Source organism: Drosophila elegans, unplaced genomic scaffold (genome assembly GCF_018152505.1).
Source record: "Drosophila elegans isolate 14027-0461.03 unplaced genomic scaffold, ASM1815250v1 contig_208, whole genome shotgun sequence".
Taxonomy (NCBI): domain Eukaryota; kingdom Metazoa; phylum Arthropoda; class Insecta; order Diptera; family Drosophilidae; genus Drosophila; species Drosophila elegans.
This window is the reverse complement of record NW_024545578.1, coordinates 15,161,199-15,186,061: the sequence shown is the minus strand read 5'-3', so window position 1 is coordinate 15,186,061 and position 24,863 is coordinate 15,161,199. Positions and strand designations below refer to the sequence as shown.

At 38.9% G+C, this 24,863-nt stretch overlaps 1 protein-coding gene across 4 annotated transcripts; it reads left to right on the top strand.

The window, feature by feature from the left end:
- On the top strand, nucleotides 1-24,400 carry LOC108150284 (anion exchange protein 3). 4 transcript variants are annotated; one of them, XM_041708034.1, is made up of 15 exons: nucleotides 1-588; nucleotides 8,248-8,523; nucleotides 16,501-16,648; nucleotides 16,708-16,972; nucleotides 17,420-17,549; nucleotides 17,827-17,988; nucleotides 18,054-18,296; nucleotides 18,846-18,986; nucleotides 19,271-19,288; nucleotides 19,483-19,683; nucleotides 20,565-20,762; nucleotides 20,833-22,586; nucleotides 22,652-22,846; nucleotides 22,908-23,136; nucleotides 23,196-24,400. In XM_041708034.1, exons 2-15 carry the CDS (start codon nucleotides 8,446-8,448, stop codon nucleotides 23,268-23,270), a joined length of 3,837 nt encoding a protein of 1,278 aa, XP_041563968.1. In that variant the 5' UTR covers nucleotides 1-588; nucleotides 8,248-8,445; the 3' UTR covers nucleotides 23,271-24,400. The 4 variants fall into 4 exon arrangements, with proteins under 4 accessions (XP_041563968.1, XP_017133872.1, XP_041563967.1 ...); XM_017278383.2 differs by lacking the exons at nucleotides 19,271-19,288; nucleotides 19,483-19,683 and having other exon boundaries at nucleotides 2-588; XM_017278382.2 differs by lacking the exons at nucleotides 1-588; nucleotides 19,271-19,288; nucleotides 19,483-19,683 and adding an exon at nucleotides 6,646-6,882.
- The last annotated feature ends 463 nt before the right edge of the window (nucleotides 24,401-24,863 follow it).

The window sequence follows — 24,863 nt, the reverse complement described above, 5'->3', positions numbered from 1 at the left end:
TTACGCTCGGAAACGTGCTGTTGGTCGCACAGAAAAGCAGAAGACGAAATAAAGTACGGAAAAGAGTTCGCCGCCAAGTTCAAGAGTGCCCCGAAAGACGAAATGTCGTAAAACGTAAAAAAAATTTAAGAGTAAAAAGTATAAAATACAAAGGTTTCACCACCACCGCGTGCGCACGCAACAACCACAAACAGAAAACGCCGTTGTTATTGTTGCTCTTTCCTGCCAATTTTCGTGTGTGCCTTTGCCTTTCCCTTTATCGTCTGTTGTTTTTATCGACGCGTTCGCAATCGCGTTCTTTCTTTTTCCAGCCAGTGCGTGTGTGTGTGTTTTGCCCCCCTTATATTTCTCTCTCGCTCGCTCTCTGTGTGTTCGATTTGTTTGTTGTCACCCCCGCGCAAAGTACATACAAAAATATACATAAACGCCAGGAAACTGACCCCGTAAGATCAGTTTGACAAGAAAAAACCCTTTATGCTAATCAATGAGCTGTGTCTGAGGCACAGTGGAAAATTTTCGAATTTCGCCAAGCGGCGACGTCATCAGTGCTCGCTATTGTTGTTGTTGGCGCCCGTGGCCGAGTAAAAGGTAAAAAATAAAAGAATACTTCAAGTACGTGTCAATTATAAAAATTCATTTTGGTCTGCTGTGCCATGTTGTTGTTGTGTCTGTGGCTATTTTCGTGCGAAAGATCTTTAAATTGTGGATATTTTGACTTTGTGTCGCATTTTCCAAGCAGGAAAAATTTTTATTTAATTTGATATTTATATGAACAGAACGTTGAAATAAAAGTATTCAATTGTTTAACAAAATGTATTCGTTACTACTAACAATGTGTTGAAAGGGTTGAACTTGTATATTTTGTTCCAATTTAAAAAAAAGGACTGATTTTATTATTCTGGTAAAAGTAAAAGTGGGACCTTTGTAATAATTGCTTAACATAAATTTAAACATATTTTTATTTTCATTAAGCTTTTTGGGTCATTCTTACTGTGTTATAAATCCCTTTTTAAGGAATTGACTAAATAAGTAAATTCAATTGCAATCTTCTTATGCAACGATCTAAAAAAGTTCCTTATTTTTTGCTGTGTAAGAATAAACATTTACTGGGCTTTTTCGCAGTTGGAAAAGTGTCAAAGAAAATGCGAAATTTACTTGGCGGCACAACAATTACGGAACTAAATATTGTTAAATACTGTTGGCCGCCTGCTGCTGGCTAAGAACTTTTTGGCCTCGATTTTCAAATAGTCGGACAAATCATTAAGTAGCCGAAAGAGATAAATCAAGTCAGGTCCGAGAGCAAATGCAGCATATGACTCTGATACTGAAACTTTGAAAACTGGTTCTATTTTGGATTTCTGGCCAGGGGCGGTGTGGGTTTATTTTTTTGTTTTTGATTTTTTGCCTTTTGTTTTTTTGTTTTTGTTTTTGTATTTGTTCGACAAGCAGAGCTAACACAGTTTCAGTTGTACCGGGCACGTAGTGCCACGTTCTGTGCTCTCCCTCTTTCTCCATCTGCTTTTTCTCCCTTTCTCCCTTCCTTCACCTTCAATACCGCCTGTTTGTCTTTCGTTCCCCGCGGCGCTTTATGCTAAGTTTGTCTGCTTTTTATGCAAATTTTCTGAAACAACAAGAGAAACAACAGGAGCAAAAAGCACCAAAACTCTACTTTGGGGGGAATTTGTGCTATCAGCACTGAGTGTGCTCGAAGTTCCCCTTTGGTCCCTTGTTTGACCCCTCCCGACATTCCCCCTTTTTTGCGCAGCACGTGAACAGCTAGTTGCACTTTATCGCCTGCACTCGCAAAAAAAAAAGAAAAGCATAGAACTTTTAGAATTTAGGGTAATTAAAATCTTGCAATAAAATAAATTTAGTTCTATCAATATGAAATGATAATATTAATAAATATCATACGTCGAGTAGCTAGTTGCAATTAGAGTTCCACAATAAAAGTAATATTTGAAATATACTAAATCTTTTGCAAATAACATTCTAGGTGTAGAATTCAATAAAATTTTATGTGTAATTTTAAATCACTTTTTGGTTAATGTTTCATTGAGCTTATCAAATCACTTTAAAGGGTTTGTTAACCCGTTGTGTTCTGCAAAACCTATTAATGTTATGTTATACAAATGTATATGTTAAATTCCAAAAGTCATGTTGATAAGAGCTTAATCGGTAAATACTACACAACGAACGACCGACCAATTTTGGTGATATTTTTCCGCTGTGTGGTAAATATTTGTTCTTGGCACCCTCTCGCTTCAAAACCCCCTCCTCCCCTGAGGTTTCAACTGGTGAGTAATGGCTCAATAATTTGGCTTTTCCCCGGTCCGTCCCCTTTCTGCAACATCTATGCTGCAGTCGCAACCCGCACACGATAAACACACAATGTTAACTAGAATTTGTTTATCTCAACTCGGGTGGTTATTTTTTTGCTGTTCTTGCTTTTCTGGTATTGTTCTTGTCTGATATTTAACCAAAATGTATCATGACGCTTAAAGTTGGGTTTTATTGTTATTGCCGCTTCTGCCGTGGCTGTAATTGTTGCTTTGCACTTTTGTTTACACAACTTGTGGCGAGTCTGTTGTTGTAATTTTGCGTTTTTCGAGAGTAGTATTTATTGTTCCTGCAAACGATACACAGAATTTGCAGCGGCCAGCAAATTGAAGTGTATTAAAAACAATAGCTGATATAGAGGAAGTATGCGGCTAAAAGCACTGGCGTAGACAAAGGTGTAATAAATAAATATAGTAGTTATTTATTTTTAAATTTCTATAAGTTTCTTTTAATACAGTAACAGACTAAAAAAAATGTTTACAAAATCTGAATTTCATAATATTTTTTTTAATAAGTATAAGTTTTTTTAAGTATAGTTCTGTCAAACAAGAATAAACAACAATTTTTGATGGATATTGTAACTAAGGATACCCTTTTTCCCAAGGGTCAATCAACACTTGAAACACATTCCGTTTTGCTTGATAATTTTAAAGCATTTATTTTTAAAGAATATTCATTTAGCAAATTTATTAAATATTTAATAATATGCAAGGTACATGCCATATTGCAAATAAGCCAACTTATATTTTGCTTATAAAAAAATACATAAAACTTATTAGCGTATTGTTGCACAACTTTTAGTTAAAACTCTAAAGTTATTCGTAAGATAAAACGCCCTTTAGATAAGCCATCCCATTTCGACACGTTGAAAAATGTTTATGAATCATAAAAAAAATCACCGACAACTGGCGGAAGGGTTAATCAGCCAAAGCGCATCGCTTCGTTCTGGATATGACAAAGATACTCAGTCCCCTTTCGCAACAGCCATGTCTGCTATTGATATATATATATAGGTACATTCATAGGTATTCTGCTCGGGGAGTGATTTACGAAAACAAAAGAAAATAAACTTTACTGACTAGGTTTCAGTTAAAAGCCGCTGATGCCATCTGTGTCGATTTCTGAAGAAAACAGTATACACACTCCTGGGGAAACAGCTCATACTTTTTATGAATATTGCTTATCAGTTAAAGGAAATAAAATCGAGCTTCAGGAATAATATTTAGTTGGGACTCACTTGTGTCAGCCCCCACAACGGTCGTCGATCTACGGTTCGTTTAGTTAGTTGATCGGTTAGTCATTAGTAGAATGGCACCAGCCTAATTAAAGTTTGGTTCTATATTTGCAGTTGGAATTGTGTTTCAGCCTGTTCGTGTGTTTCGATTTTGTGAGGGCGGTGGAGCGTTACCAAATGTTTTCATTCCGTTTCAAATGTCGTTTTTCGAATGCAATTGATTTGAAGTGCTTTGAACCTTTGAACAAACGAACATTGTCGATCATAAATCCTTCAAGGTTGGGACAATGTTGTCACTCAAGTGGAAAGTAAAGTTACATTGCTTAATGAAAGTATTACTCTATGAGTGTAAAGATAATTATGTTATCTAAAAATCTAACAAGAAAAATTGTGTTGTTATATAAATTATAAAAAAAAAAAAAATTTATATAATTAAAACAGCATGGTGCCGGTGTGTATTGTGTTGGCTTATATTCAATTAACTAAAGCTGGTTAAGAAAAGTCAATGTGTATTAATGCACCGTAAAAAGATATGCGATAACCGCAATTATTCGGACGTTTAGCTACTGAAACCGACACTAGTGGATAAAATTACACCTTTAAACAGAACACTGAATGGTTATTTACACCCTTCAATTGAATTGTAAATTGTAATTGTATGATTACTAACCTATTCCAATAAGTGCACTTGAACTAGGTATTTGTGGGTTTAAGTATAGTTTATAGTAATGAATCGCACGTCGAGGGCTTGGCAATCAGTCTGGGGATCGTTGAAAGCAAATATTTATGGGCCAGCAAGATTTATAGCGGTACTTAAACAATGCGTTTCCAATTATCAAATGTTTTAATGCACTCATATATATTTGAAAATGGTATATGGGCACACTTCTGTATAATTACCGGCGTCGGCAACGACATTTCAGCAGGTAACCGCGGTGAACGTATATCTCGAGTGGTTTTTAAACTGACATTTATACGTTCGAGTGGTTACGCTACCGTATTGTTGAAATTGGTGGCGTACGAGGGTAAACGCCTTTCCGTCGGAGTAGGGAAATGGGGAAAGAGTCCGAGGCGCTTGAGTGCTTTCAAGTTCAATGTCAGCTGCAGTTGCAATTTCAATTCCAGTTGCAGCTGCCTTTTGCAGTGTTGACTGTTGCAGTTTGGCCGACCGACGAAATAACCGGTTTCCAACTTGTTCGGCAGCACGTGAATGTAAATTGTGTGTGGCATTTCCAACAGAAGTAGGATCCGCAATAGCAGCAGACTGACAAAAACCGGTCGGTTCTGGTAAGATTTGGCAGGGGAGAAATATTTCTTGATAAGGAGACTTCGCACGAGACTGAACTGATAAAACTCAAACTTTCCGCCGTCCGATTACATAAGCAGCTTGGCTATTTAAAGCCCTCTTGGGCCATTTATCATCTATCAGCAGGCGACTAATTGACGTGTCTCTAAGGTTAAATCAAATCAATTTCGGAACACGACACATAATAGACAATTTGATAATGTATGAAGCCGCCGCACAGCAAATCCCATACATTACTGTCAATTGTTTTAATAAATTGGAGCGGAATCTGAATCGGAATCGAAATCAAAATGAATGGCTAGCCCAGCTAGCGATAAGGCCACTAAGGTGTAGGCGGTTCTTTTTTGATACCCGCTAACGTTTTCATACCGGTCGTACGTATATACAAACAAATAATTTAAATCAAAATTAAGTCAGACCGTCGTACGATCGATCGTTTGGCGTCATTTCACCAGCGCTCGCTAATGAACCCATAAAATTGATCACCACGTTAATTTCCACCTCTCCTCCCTTGCCACTGGAACTTTTTGGGGTTTTAAATTGTAACACCTTCGGGTTTTATGGGAACCTGCGGCCGCGCCGTTTTGTTTGCCTTTCAGTGTCTTATATATTTATAAGTTTTAAGTTGCCTCTAATTTTGATAACATGCAACTGACTGCTATCCATCTACTCCCCTTGTGAGTGCCATAAAATGTGTAAATTTATTTGTTTTCTTTCAGCGCCGTGCACTTAATCGAATCGAATTCGGTTAGTATCACGCGATCCCCAATCGATCGTACCAACCAAAAAATAAAGAAAAGTCAGCTGAGTTGGTCTAAACGAAAATAGCTCTAGATTGATCTTTAACTTTATTATTTTATTTTTTCTCTAGAAGATTTATTACTGATAATAATAATTTGTTTTAAATATATTCTTTAAACGGAAAACGTGAGGTAAATAAAATATAATATTTTATTGGGCTTGTAGAGACTTACCATATTTTTATTAGTAAAATTAATCATTATTATTATTATTATTGAACTGTAACATTTTTTGCTAATGTGATTTTTAATCTTTTTATGTCAAACAAATAAATGCAGTAGCAAGAATATTTATAATTGCCTCAACAAAGTTACACTTTAAATTTTACTTTTAAAAATGTAAACACAATAAGTAAAATTGAAAGCAAATATAAGCACCAATAATAAACTAATTTACCAAGCATTCGACAAGGCGGAGAAATGATGGACTGGATGTACAAATATTTATTTGGCAACCTTGGAAGAAGAGCTTCCGCCCCGTTCAGCCATTGATCAACTTTGAAATCCTTTTATTAGTTAATAGCGCGAGGCAATATCAAGGTTGCCAAAAGCCAAAGTTTTGTTTGCTCAGCAACTTAACTTTAATCCACGGTCAGACGGAGAAGGAGACACATTTCAGTTTGTTTTTTTTATCGAGGAACATATGGCAAACAAGAGTGAATATCCGAGGCACATGGAACTGGCAACCCCTCCCCCAAGACAAGTCACATTTTCTTACATAATCAACGCGACCAAGTGAAAATTTGTGGGTAGCTAAAAAAAAAAGAAATAACAAAAGCAGTTAGTGGGCGCAGTGTCTAAGCACGAGACTCATGTTGGATTGTCTACGCGATATACGATACGAATCGAAGCGCTGCTCCTCACACAGATACAAACAAATACACAGACGGAGGGGGTTTTTCGCAGTTCGTAGAGACTTCGGCTACCGGCTCACTTTCCAAGCGTTCTTGGCGGCAGAAAGAAGCTCACATAAATCAACGCATTCGCAGCCGCAACAGGTTCACACGGCATTCGTTCGCCACGGAGCAAGCCTCGTCGATGTCCTGAATATCGCGTATCCGCCCCAGTGGACCAAGTTCGCGATTCCGTCGTCGGTACAAACCACCGGCCAACAGTGCCTAATTGAATTTGTGTAACTTGTATGTTTCGTATTTCGGCTACTCTGTTGTTATCCTGCCAGTCTGCTGGTTCTACCCATAAAGGTGCTTACTAAATTATTAAGGACCTGCGGACACGTTACATTTAACTCTGGACTCTTGGCCTTTGCTTTGTGTTTGTGTTTGTTTCGGTTGATTTCCAAATAGATTCAACGCTTACCACGCCTCAAATTGAAAAGGAGGTGCCCATTATTAACATAAATTTAGGTTTGAGTTACAGTCAGCTGTCATAGCACGTTGTGAAACTATAAAATTGTAGAAATCCCTTAATTAAAAAATTTGATTAAGCTTCGAATTACAAAAAATATGAATAATATGACAAAAGTCTAATAATAAATTTATAACTCGTAACATATTTCAGAACTAATTATGAATAACAATCATTATTAACGAAACTACTAAGAGCGGCCATGGAAAAAAAATGCTAACAGTCGTCAAGAAGTTTTTGCTCACTCTGTACTTCTAAGTTTAGTTTGATAAGATGACAATTAACCATATCGGATTCATTCGTTCTAAACTTAGGATTGTGACAGAAGGCATGACATTTGAAAATACAAATTCTATTATTATCATCTTTCAAATATATATATTTCATGTTGATGTCATTTTAATTTCAAATTTTGATAAGCTTCGAATTGATTTAATAATATTAATATTGATATTGAGATAGCAACAGAAACATTTTTTTTCTATTAAGCAGTACAAAGTTTAAATAAACTGAAAATCGTACACATGTGATTTTTTAATCGCAAGTTTGGAATTTTTTATTAGGCTTTTGACAAAGGATTTTGTGAGTAATAACTTAATGAGTAACAGCCTTAATTTGTTCAAAATTTAAAATAGATCAATAAACTATTCATGTTCTATTTATGACTTGATGATTACAATGAATTTGAAACAAACATGTTTTTAGAAAAATAAATGAAAATATATTTAGGATTGTAGAAAATTTTTGTTTACTGTGTAGAGCTATAACTCCTTTAATGGATATGCAGATCGTTAATTGAGCGATCTGAGTGGCAAAGAATACCGCCTTGGGGCGTCGATTGCCACATTCGTACCCCCCAAAACCCGAATAATAATTGAGTGTTCAAATAACGCAAATTGATCAAGAGCCGTCAACGAAAGTCGCGTGCTTCATCGACCCCGCCCCCCTCCGCCGCCCTTTCTATGCGTGTGGCTGCCATTTAACTTTAATTGAGTCGCGTCGAATGGTTTTTATTGCGCTCGGTACTTATATTTTTGTGCGGCATCGCCTTCAATTGGCCTCCTTAGCAGTGACAAAAAACAAAAAAACAGCAACAGTCAAAATGGTTTATTAATGAATTTGCGTTCGAAGCACCCGCTTCTGTTTGTTCGCGTTCTGTTTCGTTTTATGTATCTCTTATATTTTATGTTTTTAAATTTCAGGGCGCTGAATTCGCTGCCTCGAATGCCGAGATTTTCGGAGCATCAACAGTGGCCGCAGCAAATTACCAAGCACACAAGCACCTCGATGCCATTGCATTGCCTGATCATCAAATAGGCAGCTTTAAATCCCCACAAATCTTCGGATTGGACTTAAATTAAACCAAATATCAAGAAAGGAGAGCGTACGAAACACGCAAGATGAGCTTCAGTTCGGCTAGCGGCAGGGAGAATAATGTCCGCAAATTATCCTTTCTGGGCTTCAATACCAAAAAGAAGGTGAGTAAGATACACTGAAAATAGGGGACCATAAAGTAAAAGAACTATTTTCTAAATGGGATTTATTTTTAAAAATAATAAAGAAGACAGGAAGACAAGAAAAAGTTTTAAAAATATTTAATATAAAAACAATTTTTATAAATTGAACTTTACTTTAACCTAAATAATTTGTTTCTAAAAAAGTTTGCAAACGCTAACAAAGCTTTTTGTGTGACTTTAGTTTGAAATTCTAAAACATACAACTTAATTAAATAAACCTTTTAATCATTTTCATCACATGTCTGGTGCATTTCCTATTTGTAGATAGATTAACTATAAATAATCCCGCCTAATGTATTGACTTTTGGCTGGGAAATTAATTAGGCAAATGTGGAAATGAGCTCATGCCGTTGCTGATGATGATCCCGATACGACTTTTACCTCAAGGTTCTCTCCAAACTATTTCAAAAAATGAATATAACGTGCTGGCGTTGGTAATTTTCCATTAAATAAATCAATTTTTAAATGTTTTTTTTTTTTTTTTTGCGAATTTGTGAATAATTCATTCGCCAGCTTGCCAAGTAATGTCAAGTAATTGTTATTGATTTTTTTTGCGGTTTCTATTATTTCTCAGTTGTTTACTTTTCTACACGTTTCCGCAGTGTGTCAGTTGTTTTGGGCACACCGGCATATGCCCGCCAGCTACCGAGTGACACAATTTAGAAACCAGTTTCCAGCAAATCGATTTTGTTTTCAGTTTCGATTTCAGTTTGGATTTCGTGTGCGAGTACTCAACAGTAGATCAGTAGAGTGCCTAATCATGCATTCATTCATGCGAAAGTGACGCTTTTGTGCTCGCATTTTAGCCAACATTACGTATACGCGGTGTGGTGCTGGAGGGCGACAACAAGTTGTCAGCTTAAAGGCTAAACGCTAAACGCGTCGAAATAAACGCATTTTAGTTGTGCAACTGGCAACTGACAGTTGGCAATAACGGTAACAGGAAGCTAGCTAGACATTTAGCATTCAAATGAAGCGCACACACATTGTACTCACAACACACATTTCACAAAAACACAGAACAGGAAATCGATATTCGTGGTCAAGGCTGCCGCGGTGGCACTCACTCTGGCATTGACAATGAAAAGTAATAGTACAGCGGAATTCTAATCGCAATCAATTCATTGACACTTGGCCAGGTGAAAGCATCAAGTAGCATTTGCCGTGGGAGCAGCAACCTCAATTAAGTTAATTGCACCACAAAGTATGCCATGATTTAGATGATACATGGAAATTGAATGCATATCTTAATTAAGAGAACGTCAATTGGGAATGAATGTCTCTTAAACAAATGAATCAACTGAGAAGATAAATATTACTTAAAAATATTAAATTGCTAACCAGATCTTAAAGGAAAGAATTTTATAAAAATGTTTAGATATCCGTACTTTTTTGTTTTTGGTTATTTTTTAAAAATTATTAATTTGGTTATACAATGTACAAAATTTATAAAAAGTAACTTATAAAAATATGTATACATTTAAAAACATATATATACGGATATACTGCTTTTGATTCTATTATATTAAAGAATAATTTATTTCGGATAAGATAATATTTTAAATAGGCAGCTAGTAATTTTTTGAGTACCAAAAATGTGGTTATTAAAATTACCTGCCAGTCAAACTCATTTTAATGATTAATTAATATCTCGCATAATTTTTTACACTCATAAATAATGTGGCAGTAAAGGATATACCCCCTGCTCCAAATACAAGTAAGAATAGTTGTTAATATTTATTAATCCATCAATAACTGGTCGTGTCATCCATCCGACTCATTTGATGTTAATAGTCTTACATAATTCAGCTCCCCTGAGCGACCTATCATCTTGAGCTGCGGTGTACGGGGAAACATAACTCAGTTAGCCATTACAACTCGACTGTTATCGCTAATTACCAGAAATACACACATAAATGGGCGGCTAGCTAATGAGCCTTAATGTACTGAGTGCTGGCTGTTCAAAGTGCCATCAAGTGAATAGATTTTTGTGCATGGCGAAAAAAAAGCTTTTTTTACACATAGCCAACTAAGCTCTTGGCCAGAATCGTTGGCCATACAAAACATTAAGTGTTGGCCTTGAGCGGCCTTGACCATCTGAGGAGGTCCTGTGAGCGAAAAAGCTTTGCCATTAATTATGCACTGGTTGGGGGATGGGCAATGGGGGGAGGCGGAAGGCAGGATACGAAAAACAAAAAATGCCAAGCGGACAAAGCTTTTGGCCTGCAAAGCTTTTTGGCTCAAAACTGCATTCCGATTTACGTCAGCAGCTGCGTATCCTGGGGGGGTTGGTGCTTGTGGGGTGGCATAGTAAAGCCCGCCCGCCGCCATGGCCCTGAGAATCAGCTGAGCGTGGCCGAAACGCTGCAGCGCTGCCAGCTGAGCGGCCTGTGTTCTACCGTTATACGCGCGCTTTCACCCACGCCTGCGCACTGGCCAACAAAGTCAGGTAATAGTAGCAGCGGCAGCAGCAGCAGCAGCAGCAGCAAGCCATGGCTATGGCTCCTCATTTGCTGGGCAGCCTTCCCAGTCAACGGAACAGGCTTGTTTTTTTTTCCCCGAAAAATATCATATACCATAATTCGCGGGTCAAAGTGCAACAGGCAAAAAGTTTTGCGAGAAGCATCTATAGCAAACGTGATTGAAAGTTTTTGCAAATAAAATTGAGCATAACAAAAACTGGGAGCCCTCAAGGTAAAGCGTAAAACTAGTTTAACTTGTTTGATCTATAGCGTTAATCAAAAACGTACTGAAAGTTGGCTGGCAAACAAACTTTTCAAGAGCACACAACCTTGAAAATTGTTTCTAAAGAGCCCACACACACACACACACACACACACACACATCATCATACAGGGAAAGTGGGAAAAGCCATTCACATACAAATTTTGTCCCTTTTTTCTTTTATAAAATTATAGTCGAAAAGTTGGCAGCTGGGCACAACAAGTGAGTTGGCCTTTTTTGGGTGCCACAGGCACCCGAACTCAGAGATCCCTGGCATATACATATACTCGAACATTCCGGAGGAAATTTGTTTTGGGTGTTGCATACTTTTTGGGGCAATAAAACGGCTCAGTGGCGGTGAAAGAGCCCAGAAATGTTACCTAAATGTTACCCAAGCGACAGGAGTCAACCTGCCTGCATACACGTGTGTCTGCGGTCCCAAAATGAACGACATATATGTACATTTCAAGGTGTCTTTTGTGTGCGGCATCTTAAAAATTACCAATAATAATCGAGTTTCATTTCGGTTTGCCGGATTGATGAATGATTGACTGCTTGAATGGGATTTTGCGGTTTCGTGTTTCCAATTTGTCTGCATTATAAAAACGTTCTGAATTATTTAGCAGTTCATGCCTTATTTATACTCACACACACCTCTATGGTGAAAATAGAGGTTTTCTCGTTGCCCAAGTTTTCCTTCAATGTAGGAAAGTTGGTTAAGTTTCGCACAAGTTCCGCTTATATAAGCCGCTTAGTTTTCATTTTATAAACTTTTTAAACACAAGAATATTTATGAACTTTGCACCTTATTTAGGCTACTTGTTGCTCACTTTTAAGTTTTTGTAGTTTTTCGGTTAAGGGAAGCAAGATAAATCTTTTATTTTGATTTATTTATATTTACTTCTAAGCTTTTAATATTTCAGAACTTACTAGAATTCCTATATTTGTTCTAACTAACAATTTAGTTAGCATCTATACTATTTTTCACTTCGTCAATAAACTTCGTGAATAAAAGATTTAAGTAAGCCCCTTCTAGTAAATTTTATATGCAATTATTTAAGTTTTCACTTCATAAGGGCACCCTTTAAGTGTAAAGTTCCTATAAAATTCCCCACATAAGGAAGAATATTTTCTCTATAGTTCCGACCGCACGATAATAAATAGAGCAGGCCTCGAATATTTATTGCTAAACACAATGACACACACACTCGCAACCTCACATAAACACCCATGCCATCGACTGACCTTGAAGTATGCAACACTTTTCTATTGTGAAAAGCTATAGTGTGAGGATATAGACGACGCGTCGTTCAAGGGGTGGGCAGCTTTGTCAGCATGATTTCCCATCACTAGATTACGTTTACGACGCTTTAACGCCTGTGCCTTTGCCTCCGACCAATGACCAGTTTAACCTTTCGCACGTGTCCGTCTCGCTGCGCCCCCGACCTCTGACCCCTGACCCCCGAACCCCGAACCCCAAAACCGCCTGTGTCCTGTACCCGCTTTTTCGCCATTCCCGTCACTCTTCTGCTTGTGCGACCATTTCCGCTGCGGAATTCACATTAAATTAACACAGATACACACACTACGGAGCGCTGGCTGACAGTCAGACAAAAGCGTTATAGAAGCATCGTTAATTTGTGCAAACAAACAAAAAAAAAAGAAAACATAAAATGTATAACCTAACTGCGTATCGGGGGAGGAGCAACAAAAATCCACCAAATTATGCACAGACCGTGGAAAAAATTCGACAGCTGCAAACAAATAAAAAGTTTTGTGTATACATGCATAAATATTTCCAGCTCAAAGTCAAAAGTTAAATGTAAAGTTAAACGGTTTCTGTTTTCGCCTAAGTACACTCGCCAGCATTACACACATTTTATGAGCCAGTTTAGCTATGGCCAGATGATCCAACCTTTAAATATGTGTTGAAAATATTGGTACTATATGAAAAACAATGATTCTGTATAATTTTTGGATTTTTCATTTGCTTGTTAGTATTGTTTTGAGATAACTATTTAATTTAAAAATATTTAAAAGATTTTCCTTAATATTAAAAAAAAGAAAAGTTTTAAACCAAAAAGCATTTTTGATTTACGATATATCAAATATTACAAAATATTAAAACTGTTCATATGGTTATAAGACCAAAATTTAAATATTTTAATAATTTAATTGTAGGTTAACGTAAAACTTTAATTAAGTTTTAAAAACAGTGTAAAAAATCAAAAAATATGCAATGGTAACTAAATAGTCATGAGATATTATATATTTAGCTGTTTAAATATATATCCAAAAGGGTTAACTTATAAAACTTTTTATTTTGGGCTGATTCTCAAGGGGAATATGAACTTTACCAATCTCCAGCTTTCTCCACCCTTGTAACAATTTCTCCCACAACTTTCTTTTGGCAACTCAAACAGTTTTCCAATAAATACAAAGTTATACGCGATACGTCCCAGTAGACAAACTTTTAATCTGCTGCGCGGGCCAAGTATAAAAACTTATTCGCTGGCGATGACAACAACAGTTGGCAACTCGCAAAATCTTAACAAGTTTCGCTTTAGCCGCAATTTGATTCAATTTGGCAAGTTGGACAAAAAGTTGTTTAGGCCACGAGCACCTAACTTGCTTATGGCTTGTAAGTCACGTGCTGTCGCTCGCTTGCCGCCTCGCAGATGTCAAATCACATCACAATCACTCCGCGAACTCTCAGTCCAACTTATTTTGTTGGAGCGAGTTTGTGAGCTGCTTATGGGCAAACTTGTGGCATAACGGCGAGTGTGACTGCACACAACGCTTGTCACTCGAATAGGTTTTGAGTAAAAATAAAATTCTAGAAAGCAAGTGTCAGCGCAGAACACTTATATGCAAAAATATGTTATGCAAATTGAAAGGAAACGTCGAGAGTGCAAACATTTTTAAGCCAGGCAAAAAAGTTTCGAATTTGTTTGTGCCTTAAAGACCCATCATCTCTGTTATTATTTGAAATAGTATCTAGCTTACGTTGCGTAAAATAAGACATGCATTTAACACCTATTCAGATTTAAGGAAAAATTCAAGCTTAAAATCCTGTTTATTTATAACAAAAATATATATTACCTCCACCAATTTCTCGTTCCGGATGATCTCATTGGGCTTCTATTTCTTTGGCTAGCTACTGTGTGCATTTGGGTTAGGAGTATGACCCGTGCATATTCATTTGGCTCCACTCCGAACGCTAAATAAACAACAACGAAAATTGACAGCTCAGATGGCTGGAAGGCAGGGCGGTGGGCGTGGCTGGTCGGGGGTATGGGGTGAAAGGGGGAAGGGGGCTTGGGGCCTAAACATACCATCGATTATTCTGATAAGCACCGCTGACATGCTGCATAAAGTGCGACGTTCTGTTACCTGAAGAGTGGGTGGCTGGTGGGTGGCTAGTGGCTGGCTGAAGGGCTTATGTAGCTGACTTGTAGCCACATTATGATGGGCATCAGGCTAATGGCTGAATGACAAAATACTTTTACTGCCTGCCGGTTCGTATCTGTTAATCAGCAATGCCAGGCAACTTCATAATGATGACGAGGAGCAGTAGCATTGGTATCAAAGTCATTATGGGACAACTTAGTGTTTATCGATTAATTAACGTAACATGCCGCGTTACGCTCGGGTTTATCACATGCAAAACACCACCCACAACAACCACCCATAAATACCCACACACCCACTGAGGTCACACACAGACACTTGGTCGTTGGTCTTCTTTTTCTGGTGCCGGTGGTCGGTGGACACATTGACGTTCCCACGTGCAGGCTCTCAGCGTTATTAAATTTTTTTCTATTTATAAACTCAAAGTGAAACTCTGTTTGCCTTTGTTTCCGCCCTTATCTGCCCCCCAGCTTATCAGGAAGTGAATGTAATTGTCAAGGATACGCTCGCCCAGTGTATTAAAGTTGCTATAAAATATTCAACAGCTGCAGACCTGACCGGGAATCGGTAGTCCTTTGAGTGCCTGAGGCGTAATATCGCATTTAGTTAATTCCATTTGCATTTATGTACATCCATAGCGTGCGATAATTTCCATGTTGACGTAGTAAACAAAACTGGGAAAACACTCGAGCACCTAAGGTCCTCCATTAAGACGTGTTATTAAAGCTCACAATACCTGTGAAAATATGTTGACTGACTTGGCTGGATGTGTGCACATATTTGAGGTGTTTATTATTGTGAATATAATAGCAAATGGATTTGAAATTATCCGCTAGCTATTGGTTTTACTCCATTTTAACTAAAATGCTTTTACGGCAAATTGTGCTGTAGATTTAACTTGGTTTCATTTTGAATAACTTATATTTAAAGTCCATACATGCCAATAGCAAAATCAAAAAGTTACTGTTATGAAATTAAACATAATTAGATTATTAAGTTAATCCTTACTGGCTTCCATTTCAATAATAATCAATTTTCACAACTTCAAGATATTTTTGTTGATTCTAAAATTTGTTTTAACATGTTGCACTCAAATAAACAAAATCATTTACTATTTTGCCCAAGAAGACACAGCCACATATGAACACAAGAGGAAAAATTAAATTCCCAGCAACCTTCCCAGTGATTTTTAATAAAGATTTTCAGATTTTTTTTTTCTATATTTGTAATCTGATAGCCACACAACAATTGGGAATAATTGGGTTAACTTGTCTCTCGCTCGGGGCAAGGAAATATATTTCTCTTTTGCCAGATGATGTTGATATTGATGTTAATAATGATGATTGAAAGAAGTGCGCAATCAATGCCTTCGTCACTATGAAAACCAATTGAGATCGATTAAAACCAATTACGAACGACGCCCAGTGAATCCAGTTTGATTCTCATCCACAAAAGGCTGGGGTATGATGTTGGAATGTTGACTTATTTTTTTTTTAGAGGTTTCTAATGCGTGCCTTTGCACTTGTTTGTAGATGATTAATGTCCCCACACAGACGTTTGTTCCCCAATTCTTCTCGCCCCGCTAAGTGCTTTCCACAGATCGTCAACATGTCGAAAGACTCGTGACGACGAACAATAATGCTGCGAGTCACATGACTTGTCTGACTTTGTTTTTCCTATAGATTCTTAATTGAAAAGTATTTGCGCCGACTTGACTCATGCACAACGTGACCAAACGCATGAAAACAATTGAGTAACGACAATTTATATATATTTGTTTTGTTTTTTTTTTATCTTTTGCAGTCCGGCAATGAAGATCCCGACGAGGTGTTGCTGGACTCGGAAATGGACAAGGTCTTTGCCGGCACCAGTTCACGCAAAGACAAGTTCGATGTAAACACCTTCCAGGACAACACCCAGCTGCCCATTGGATCCCGCAAAAAGAATAGCAGTAAGTGTATTATTGGATTGAGCTTAGGGTTGTTATTTTTAATTTGGATATATTTCAAGTCCGCACAAACGATCTGAACATCGAGGAGGACTCGGAGTACGAGAGCCAAACGGAGCCCTTGAACAATGCACAAAACTACGATGACATCCCCGAGGACTTTCCGTTAGTGTCGGAAAGAGCCGGACACGGCGATCACTCGGACAACTCGGTGGACGAGAAGCACGTCCAGTTCGGCGGCAAGAAGAAGATCGTCGTCACCCCGCCCAGTTTGAGTTATGATGAACAGCCCACGGATCAATCGCACGAACGTAAACGCAGAAGAAGGTAAAATTTGAGTATTTATATAGAGAAATATGTTTCATAGATAACATTGCGTATGCGTTATATGAGATAAATGATGTCTGGCAGACAACATAAAGATATTGCGTATACGTTTTTTAATTAAAATCGTTTGTAACATAAATATTGATCTGAAATTTTGTTAATTAAATCAGTCTATTATTTGTGGTTCTCTCAATTTATTTGTGAGCCAAAAAGGTTCATTTTAATTTTTCGTATTTTAATTTGAATATATTTGGCTTCGTTCATCAAAAGAATCTGGTTAAGTATATTCTAATAAAGATGTTTAAAGTAAGAGCTATTTAAAATAATTATTTTAAATCGTAAAAACCTTAGCCCAATACTCCGAAAATATAATTTACCAAATTAAATACATAAAAATACAGAAAAAGAATCAACTAAAAAATAATTCAATTAAATTTCTCCTTTCAGCCGCCATCAGTATTATAGACAACGTAAATTCTCACATCAGGACAGCGTGGAACCCAAAAATAAGCTCGAGGAAAACGGTGATGCAGGTGCGCGTCGCATCTCTGTGCAGCCTGAGGACACGGCATTGGAGGTAGGGCCCCTCGAAGACCCAGTCTAGTAACCGAATCCCATCGAGAACCCTTACCCCACCTAACCGTAGTTGAGATCATTTAACTTAAACAGCTATTGTGTTTCTCCAACTCTCATTGCTAACCCAACAACATGCGGAATCACCTGTAGACAAATGGCCAAATGCCGGCTAAACAGGTTGACCATCTTATCCTTGGCCGTGCCCTTAGCCCCGAAAATAGCATCCTCACTTAAGCCTGAGTTCTAGACCTAATCTCTTGTTTTTCCCCCCATTGTAGGAGGCTGATCTCAATGAGCTGAGATCACATCGTTCGGACGACCCGCGTGCTCTGCGCCGCCACAAGATCCATCATTCATCCATCAAATTGCGTGAGCTGCCGCAGATTACAATTTCCCCCTTCACCAACAAGAAGCCCGAGGTGGACCATAGTCCTCATGAGGTGTGTAGTTTATACTACTTTACTATTTTTCCCATTTAATTTGTGTGTACGTCTTTTGTGGCCAGATCTTTGTGCAACTGGATGAGCTCACGGGTGTGGGCGAGGATCGCGAGTGGAAGGAGACGGCCCGCTGGATCAAGTATGAGGAGGATGTGGAGGAGGGCTCCGATCGCTGGGGCAAGCCGCATGTTGCCTCCCTCTCCTTCCACTCGCTGCTCAATTTGCGTCGCTGCCTGGAAACGGGCGTTGTCCTGCTCGACCTCAACGAGAAGGACCTGCCCGCCGTGGCCTATCGCGTAGTAGAACAGGTCAGTTTACTCTTGATATTTAAGATCTTACAAATTATTTTTTTTAAGTAAATGTATTTTAGAATTCTAAGAAATAAGTTTACATTTTTGATATGGGATTGCAAGTTAATATATATTTCTAAAATATCAAATGAAGCTTAATTTATGACGGTTTTATTTATTTAATCAATACTTTCAATTTTATTTTATACAAATAAATGAAAGCAAACAAATTTTAATTTAAAAAACAATAATGTAATTAAATAAACTACATTAAATAATATTCTTAAAACCGTATAAATATTTAAAAAAAAAAATTATGGGTATCGAACAAGACATGTTTTATATAACTATTACAAGCTGTAACTTTGTCCATTCATTTTTTTTATTAATTTAAAACTTATCGTTAAAATTACATTTCTTTTTGTGAATTAAAAATAGTTATAAAAAACTGTAATTAAGTTACACTTTTAACATTTTTGCTAGCATATGCTCTTTGATGTATAATATTTATAAAACAATTACTTAAATTTTTTTTACAATTAAATTAATATTTAATAACCCTTTCAGATGGTGATCGAGGACCTGATCGACATCAACGACAAGCCCTCGGTGATGCGTTCGCTGCTCCTGCGCCATCGCCATGTCAACGAACACCAGGGTGTCCTGCCCTTCACCAAGCGGAAGTACAACAGCTACACCAGCCTGCAGGTGAGATCATCTGCTCTTCATTTATCTCATGCAAATGGTTTCGCTAACACTTCTGTGCCTTCTTCTTGTCATTCTAATATCGTATTATCATCCATACATCCATTTATCTATTGAGATCGTGCCTGTTCGCTATAAATAATTGGCTTTCAGTGAAAATTGTGACAAAAGTTTGTTAATTCCCATGGTCGTCGTCATTATTCTCTTGTCTATTTCTGCCATCTCATGACTCACAACTCGCACACCAACATCAACAATTCAAATAACTACGACATCAACAACAACAGCAACTTATACCCAAATCGGTAATGAACAGCCAAATTGTATATAGACATGATCGTACAGAAATCTTATAAAACGCCGCTTTGTCCAAACCGTTTGTGTATCTCTTGAATTTCTTTCTTTCTTGTGCGTTTACTGATTTTTTTCGCCACAAAACAAACCAAATAAAAACCACACACACACACAAAAACTTCTTGCACTCCGAAAAAAACAAAAGTTTCTTTGGATGGGTGCGGACTCCTCCCACCAGCAGTTCCAGCAGTCGCAGCAGGCACCTCGTAACCTGGCGAAGGCCAGGCGGAGCATCTGCGTCACCTCCAGTGCCCCGCCCACGGCGGCGATGCTAAACGTGGCCACTGCCACTGCAGCAGCGTCTGCGATCGATCACCGGCGCCACTCCACGATGTCCTACCTGGGTGTAATGAACTAGAACCCCCTAAGAAACCTCCTCTCCTCGAACTCCGCTCCTCGAGCAAGGGAATGAAACTTTCAAGTAGGGAATGATTCCAATTCACAGAATTATCAAGAGATTTTGTATTAGAAAATTAAGTAAGGACATTTAAAAATGTATTTATGTACTTAAATACATGTTCAAAATCTATAGGGATTTCGGTGAAAAATAACTTTGTTTTTTAGGGAATAAAATATAACAGATTTGCTTAAATGCTGATAAATTTTCATTGGAGTCAGATATTTAAACTATGATCTATTAATCCTTTTTAAAATTCACATCATTTTCAGTTTCATTTAGTAATTTAGATGGCTACTGTTTTTTAAGAATACCAAAAACTACAGAAATCAGCTTCCATTTGAACGTATAAGAAATTGGCGTTAAGGGTCTAATCGGTGTACTTTATAGGTATCTTTTTCAATTTCTAAGTTTAATTTTGTTAGGTTTCATTCCCTGGCGTAGAAGGATTGAGAAGCAGCCGAAATGCGCTTATAGAACTCGCGATGTTTCTTTTTAGCCCCACCACGTTAGCCAAGTTCCATAGCCCTTCTCCCCCTTTTAGAACCACTGTTTTTATGTGTGCTCTCCACCTCCACGATTGGCAAGTTCTCAATTGTGATTGTGACTGTGTTGTTTCAAGTACCTTAGATCCCTTCCACTTGCTACTCTAGACGCTTTTTTACCTTATACTATATATTACGATTTTATACAGAAGCACGTCGATACTCTATATTTTGTGTTTAGTGTTTTGGCACCAGCTTTGCATGTGAAGCTTGCTTGATGTTCCCCAGAAAATAAACTAATATATAGGATCCAATTTAATGACTTATTTACGAAATGCTTCACAGAATTTGTCGGGCGTGCCGGATGACAAGAAGATCAGGATAATGCCGGCCAATGAGATTGGAGGCAGCAAGCGCAGCAATGAGCTCAAGATCGACATGAAGGACGATATGTACTCCTCGTCGCAGGAGGATCTCAAGAAGCTGCAGAACGACACGATCCTCAAGAGGATTCCAGCTGGTGCTGAGGCCACCACTGTGTTGGTAGGTTCTCCAGTCTCCATTTAAACTTAATCTTTATGTTTATTAATTATGTGATACTTTTAATTGAAAGGTTGGCGCCGTGGAGTTTTTGGAGCAGCCGACGATTGCCTTTGTCCGTCTGTCGGAGGGTGTCTTGATGCCCACCTTGACGGAGGTTCCAGTGCCCGTGCGATTCATGTTTGTGCTCCTGGGACCCCGAAACTTCGACTTGGACTACCATGAAGTGGGTCGTTCCATCTCCACGCTGATGGCCAACGAGCACTTCCACTCAATTGCCTACAAGGCCGATGATCGCAAGGATCTGCTGTCGGCCATCAATGAGTTCCTGGATGATTCTATTGTCTTGCCGCCCGGCAATTGGGATCGCCACGATCTGTTGCCCTTCGAGGAGCTGAAGGCCAAGAAGGATTGGATCCGCACCCGGAAGATCAAGGCGCTGCAGGTGAAGCGAGACAGTGAGATGATCAAGATCGGCAAGGATGAGGAGAAGGCACTGCTGGAGAAGCAGACGCTGGGAGCCATTGGATTTACGATTGGCGGCGGTGATGGTGGCGGTGATGGCGGCTCCGATGATGAGGATGATAAAAAGAAGAAGAAGTCCAGTCCGCTGGAGAAGACGGGCCGTCTGTGGGGCGGACTGCGAAACGATTTGAAGCGCCGAATGCCCATGTACAAGAGCGATATTCTGGATGGTCTGAACACGGAAACCCTGGCGGCCACCATCTTCATGTACTTCGCCTGCCTCTCGACCGCCATCACGTTCGGCGGTCTCGTTTCCGCCAAAACAGACAGCTGGATTGGCATCTCGGAGACGCTGATCTCGTGCTCCCTGGTGGGCATCGTCTTCCATTGCCTGTCGTGCCAACCGCTCGTGATCATCGGAACCACTGGACCACTCCTACTCTTCGACGAGGCACTCATGGTGTTTTGTACGAAACATGAGTTTGATTTCCTGTCCCTGAGGGTTTACGTGGGCATATGGTTGATTATAATAGCCCTGACGGTTTCCGCCTTCGAGGGCAGTGTGTACGTCCGCCTGCTCACGCGATTCACCCAGGAGATCTTCTCGGCACTGATCACGCTCATCTATATTGTGGAAACGTTTATGAAATTGATTTCGATCTACAAGGAAAATCCTTTGCTGGCTGACTACAATCTGCCACCGCCGACGCTGGTTGCCCACGACCATGCCACCAATGGAAGTCTCTTCAACGCGACCGCTGCTGTGACGGCGAACATCACCCAGATGATGGCGAATGTCTCGACGACGGCCATGCCATTGCTGCCAGCACCGCTGCCCAGGAATCAACCGAACACCGCTCTATTCTGCACCATCCTCACACTGGCCACCTTTGTGGTCGCCTACTACCTGAAGCTCTTCCGCAATTCCCACTTCTTGGGTCGCAATGCTCGTCGTGCCCTTGGCGATTTCGGTGTGCCCATCTCCATTGCGATTTTCGTGTTGGTGGACTACCTGGTGCCGGCTGTCTACACGGAGAAGCTGGTGGTTCCGGAGGGTCTGTCGCCCAGTGCTCCCCTAAAGCGTGGCTGGTACATCGGCTTCGATACCTCCTCCACGTGGATACCCTTTGCCTGCGTAGTGCCCGCCCTGCTGGTCTACATCCTCATCTTCATGGAGTCGCAAATCTCCGAGCTGATTGTGGACAAGCCGGATCGTGGTCTAAAGAAGGGCTCCGGCCTGCACTGGGACATTGTGCTGCTGTGCCTGCTCAACTCCGCCTGCGGACTGTTTGGAATGCCCTGGCATTGCGCTGCCACTGTGAGATCAGTGACCCATGTGTCCTCCGTCACCATTATGTCACGGTGAGTTTGACTAGGAGTCCTGCTTAGCAAGAGCTTACTTAATAGATTCGATCTCTCCGGAACAGCACCCATGCTCCTGGTGAATCGCCCAGGATCGTTGATGTGAAGGAGCAGCGTCTGTCCGGCTTCTTTGTGTGCCTGATGATTGGTCTGTCGGTGCTGATGGCTCCACTCCTGCGACTCATTCCCATGGCCGTGCTCTTCGGAGTCTTTCTGTACATGGGTGTGGCCTCCATGAGCGGAGTGCAGTTGTTTGAGCGGTAAGTTCATTGATTTTACACTTAACAATCAGTTTTATGATGAACCCTTTTTAATCCACAGAATAAGACTGTATTTCATGCCTGTCAAGCATTATCCTCCCACACCATATGTGAAGCGTTTGCGTCCCTGGAAGTTGCATCTGTTCACCACCATCCAGGTGCTGTGTCTCGTGCTCCTGTGGAGCGTGAAGTCATCGCAGTTCTCGCTGGCCTTCCCCTTCTTCCTGATCATGATGGTGCCCATACGTCAGAACTTGAGCAAGTTCTATAAGCCGGAGGAAATGCAAGCGGTAATTTATTTTAATTACAACTTCAAGTGACTTATAATTAATGGTCTTATCCCATTTAGTTGGATGGCAGCGAGATGAAAAAGAACGACGATGATGAGCCCGATTTCTATGAACAAACCAATATACCAGCCTAGAGTTTGTTTGTTTGGCTGCAACTTAATTAGTGTTAGATTAAAAGTATTAAAGCCAAGCCACGTTTTACGATGGCCTCAAAACAAAATCACTATAGCAAGAGCAAAAGCGAAGAAAAACAAAACTAAAACAATACAAATACAAATACAAATATAAATACGATATATTTGTTGCGAAATTCTGGTGTGAAAGCGTTAACGAACTACCTGCAATTAGTATTTAGAGACAAGCCACATATAAACACACCTGAACCATGCGTTGCATATAGACCGATATACATATTTGTATAATGGTTTGCATGCTGCGGAAGAAAGCGGAATCGTGTACCTAAATTGCAACTGAAATCAAGAGACAAATTAGATTATTAGCCAGGGTGATTTGGAGCAGAGAACAAAGAACATTTTTGAGGCCAACAGAATCAATTGATGGTTTATCAAATTTGAAATCGTTACCTCTGACATGTCAGAATTAGACAAATATCCATCCTTGCCGCGAAAAGGAGGGTCACAAATTTGCATGACACACAAAGAAACCAACGAAAGAAACAAACAGAGTTATTTATTCAGTTGGGTTTTCGCATGTATTATTAGCAATAATTGCATTTGCATATACACAAAACTATTATAAACTTGGCTTAGACCTATCAAATCGAAGCAATCCCAGCTGGGAAAACTAAGACAAGCCCATAAACTATTTAACTTCAACTGGCGTAGTGATAATTAGTGTCAAACACACACAAAAACTCCCCCTCTAAGATCCAACAGACAATTTGTTTATAACAAATTTGTTGTATGCACTTCAGCGCCGGAGCTTCCTTTTAAAGTGAATGCTCTGCGTGCAAAGTGGCCGCTGTAAGTTTGCCTTCTTTGTAAATGTAGTCAGGTTATTGAAACACACACAAAAAACACAAGCAAAGCCACACAAACACATTGTACTTATACATGACTATATATATATACACCGCATACACAATATAGTACATTTCAAAGATTATTCGCTCGGAGCAGCGTCGAGCTGAGAGCCTAACCCAAACTATTTTTATGTAACTTGTATGTATGAACTTGTACTTACTTCTAAGTAGTTGTTGTCTAGTATTGTTTATTAAAATTCAAATAAAAATTTAAAATTTAAAGAACACGTGTTTTACTTTGTGCTCAAAGAACGGATCGTTATCACCAAACAATCTCTTTAGCCAATCAAAGCTGGGATAACACAACTTAGATTTTTCTTACTCTTAGATATTGGGCAAGTAAAAGTTATCTTGGCTGAGGATTATATTTTCCTGCTGCAGATCAGATTAGTAAGTTGACTAATTATGTAGACAAAACCAAATTAGTTCGAAACACATTTTTGGACAATCGTAAGGTACTTTTATAAAATTTTTAAAAACTGAACCAAATACTCTAAATCCAATTTTGTGTACGTAGGTTAGATAATTGAAACATTTGTTATTAATATGTTTTTATAAAATGTTCAAAAATACCTAACGTCTACATTTTAGCCAAAGGCAAATAATAATTATCTTGATGAAGATTATATTATTTTTTCTGCAGATCAGATGCAAATCTTATCTTTACTAGTAAGAATAAAAATAA

Excerpts from the sequence above, each read along its gene's own strand:
- LOC108150284 (XM_041708034.1), top strand. The coding sequence starts at position 8,446 with ATGAGCTTCAGTTCGGCTAGCGGCAGGGAGAATAATGTCCGCAAATTA. Across the intron at positions 16,973-17,419 it reads GAACGTAAACGCAGAAGAAG|CCGCCATCAGTATTATAGAC; the intron begins GTAAAATTTGAG and ends TTCTCCTTTCAG. Across the intron at positions 17,550-17,826 it reads CTGAGGACACGGCATTGGAG|GAGGCTGATCTCAATGAGCT; the intron begins GTAGGGCCCCTC and ends CCCCCATTGTAG.